Consider the following 692-nt stretch of genomic DNA (forward strand, 5'->3'; position numbering starts at 1 on the left):
CATTAAAACCTGTTCTTCATAACACACTATGTTAATATGTAATCGTTGCAGCTAATGTGCATCGCATTCTATATAATGTTCATAAGGGTTTGAGGATAATATGGAAGGAATAGAAAAGATGGTTAAAAATTGAAATATTTCAGATGCACGGTTAAACTGTAGTATTAACAACAATAACAAAACAATGATTTTACGTATCCTTAAGATACAAACATCACTTCATTTTTCTATTTTGCTGATAATATCAAAACAATCTAACTCCAGATCGTATGTAAACTGGATAATGTGAACTAAAAAGATTCATATAAAATCAGAAATATCCCCTTTTCTTCCCCCCACTTCTTAATAGTTAAACTGAATCAGCCAACCCCACCCACGAGAAGAAAAGAAAAGAAATCCCACTCGAGCCCAACTTAACCCTTCTTCAACCTTCCACGTATTTTTGCAGCCACGTACTTCAACTGCATCATGTTTATGGTGGCCTCCTCCGTGGTGCTGACCGTGGTAGTGCTGAATTACCATCATCGCACTCCTACCACTCATACAATGCCGAACTGGGTAAGTGGAGCTCTTGGACAAGCAACACGAGACAACGATGCGCGTCACATGCCCCGTTGGGTAAGCCTCGACGAATACTCAGCTACCCAGCACTTACCTCTCTCTTACCTTCCTTGCTATCCTTCCTCTCTTAG

General features: G+C 39.7%; 1 protein-coding gene across 1 annotated transcript in view; it reads left to right on the plus strand.

Moving 5' to 3' along the window:
• Positions 1–692, plus strand: part of LOC119593551 (acetylcholine receptor subunit alpha-like) — a 20,972-nt gene that overhangs the window by 19,278 nt on the left and 1,002 nt on the right. The window contains exon 2 of the mRNA XM_037942511.1: positions 449–687. Within this exon, the coding sequence (XP_037798439.1) occupies positions 449–687 (239 nt within the window). The remainder of the gene's footprint in view (positions 1–448; positions 688–692) is intronic.

Source organism: Penaeus monodon, chromosome 32 (assembly GCF_015228065.2).
Source record: "Penaeus monodon isolate SGIC_2016 chromosome 32, NSTDA_Pmon_1, whole genome shotgun sequence".
NCBI lineage: Eukaryota > Metazoa > Arthropoda > Malacostraca > Decapoda > Penaeidae > Penaeus > Penaeus monodon.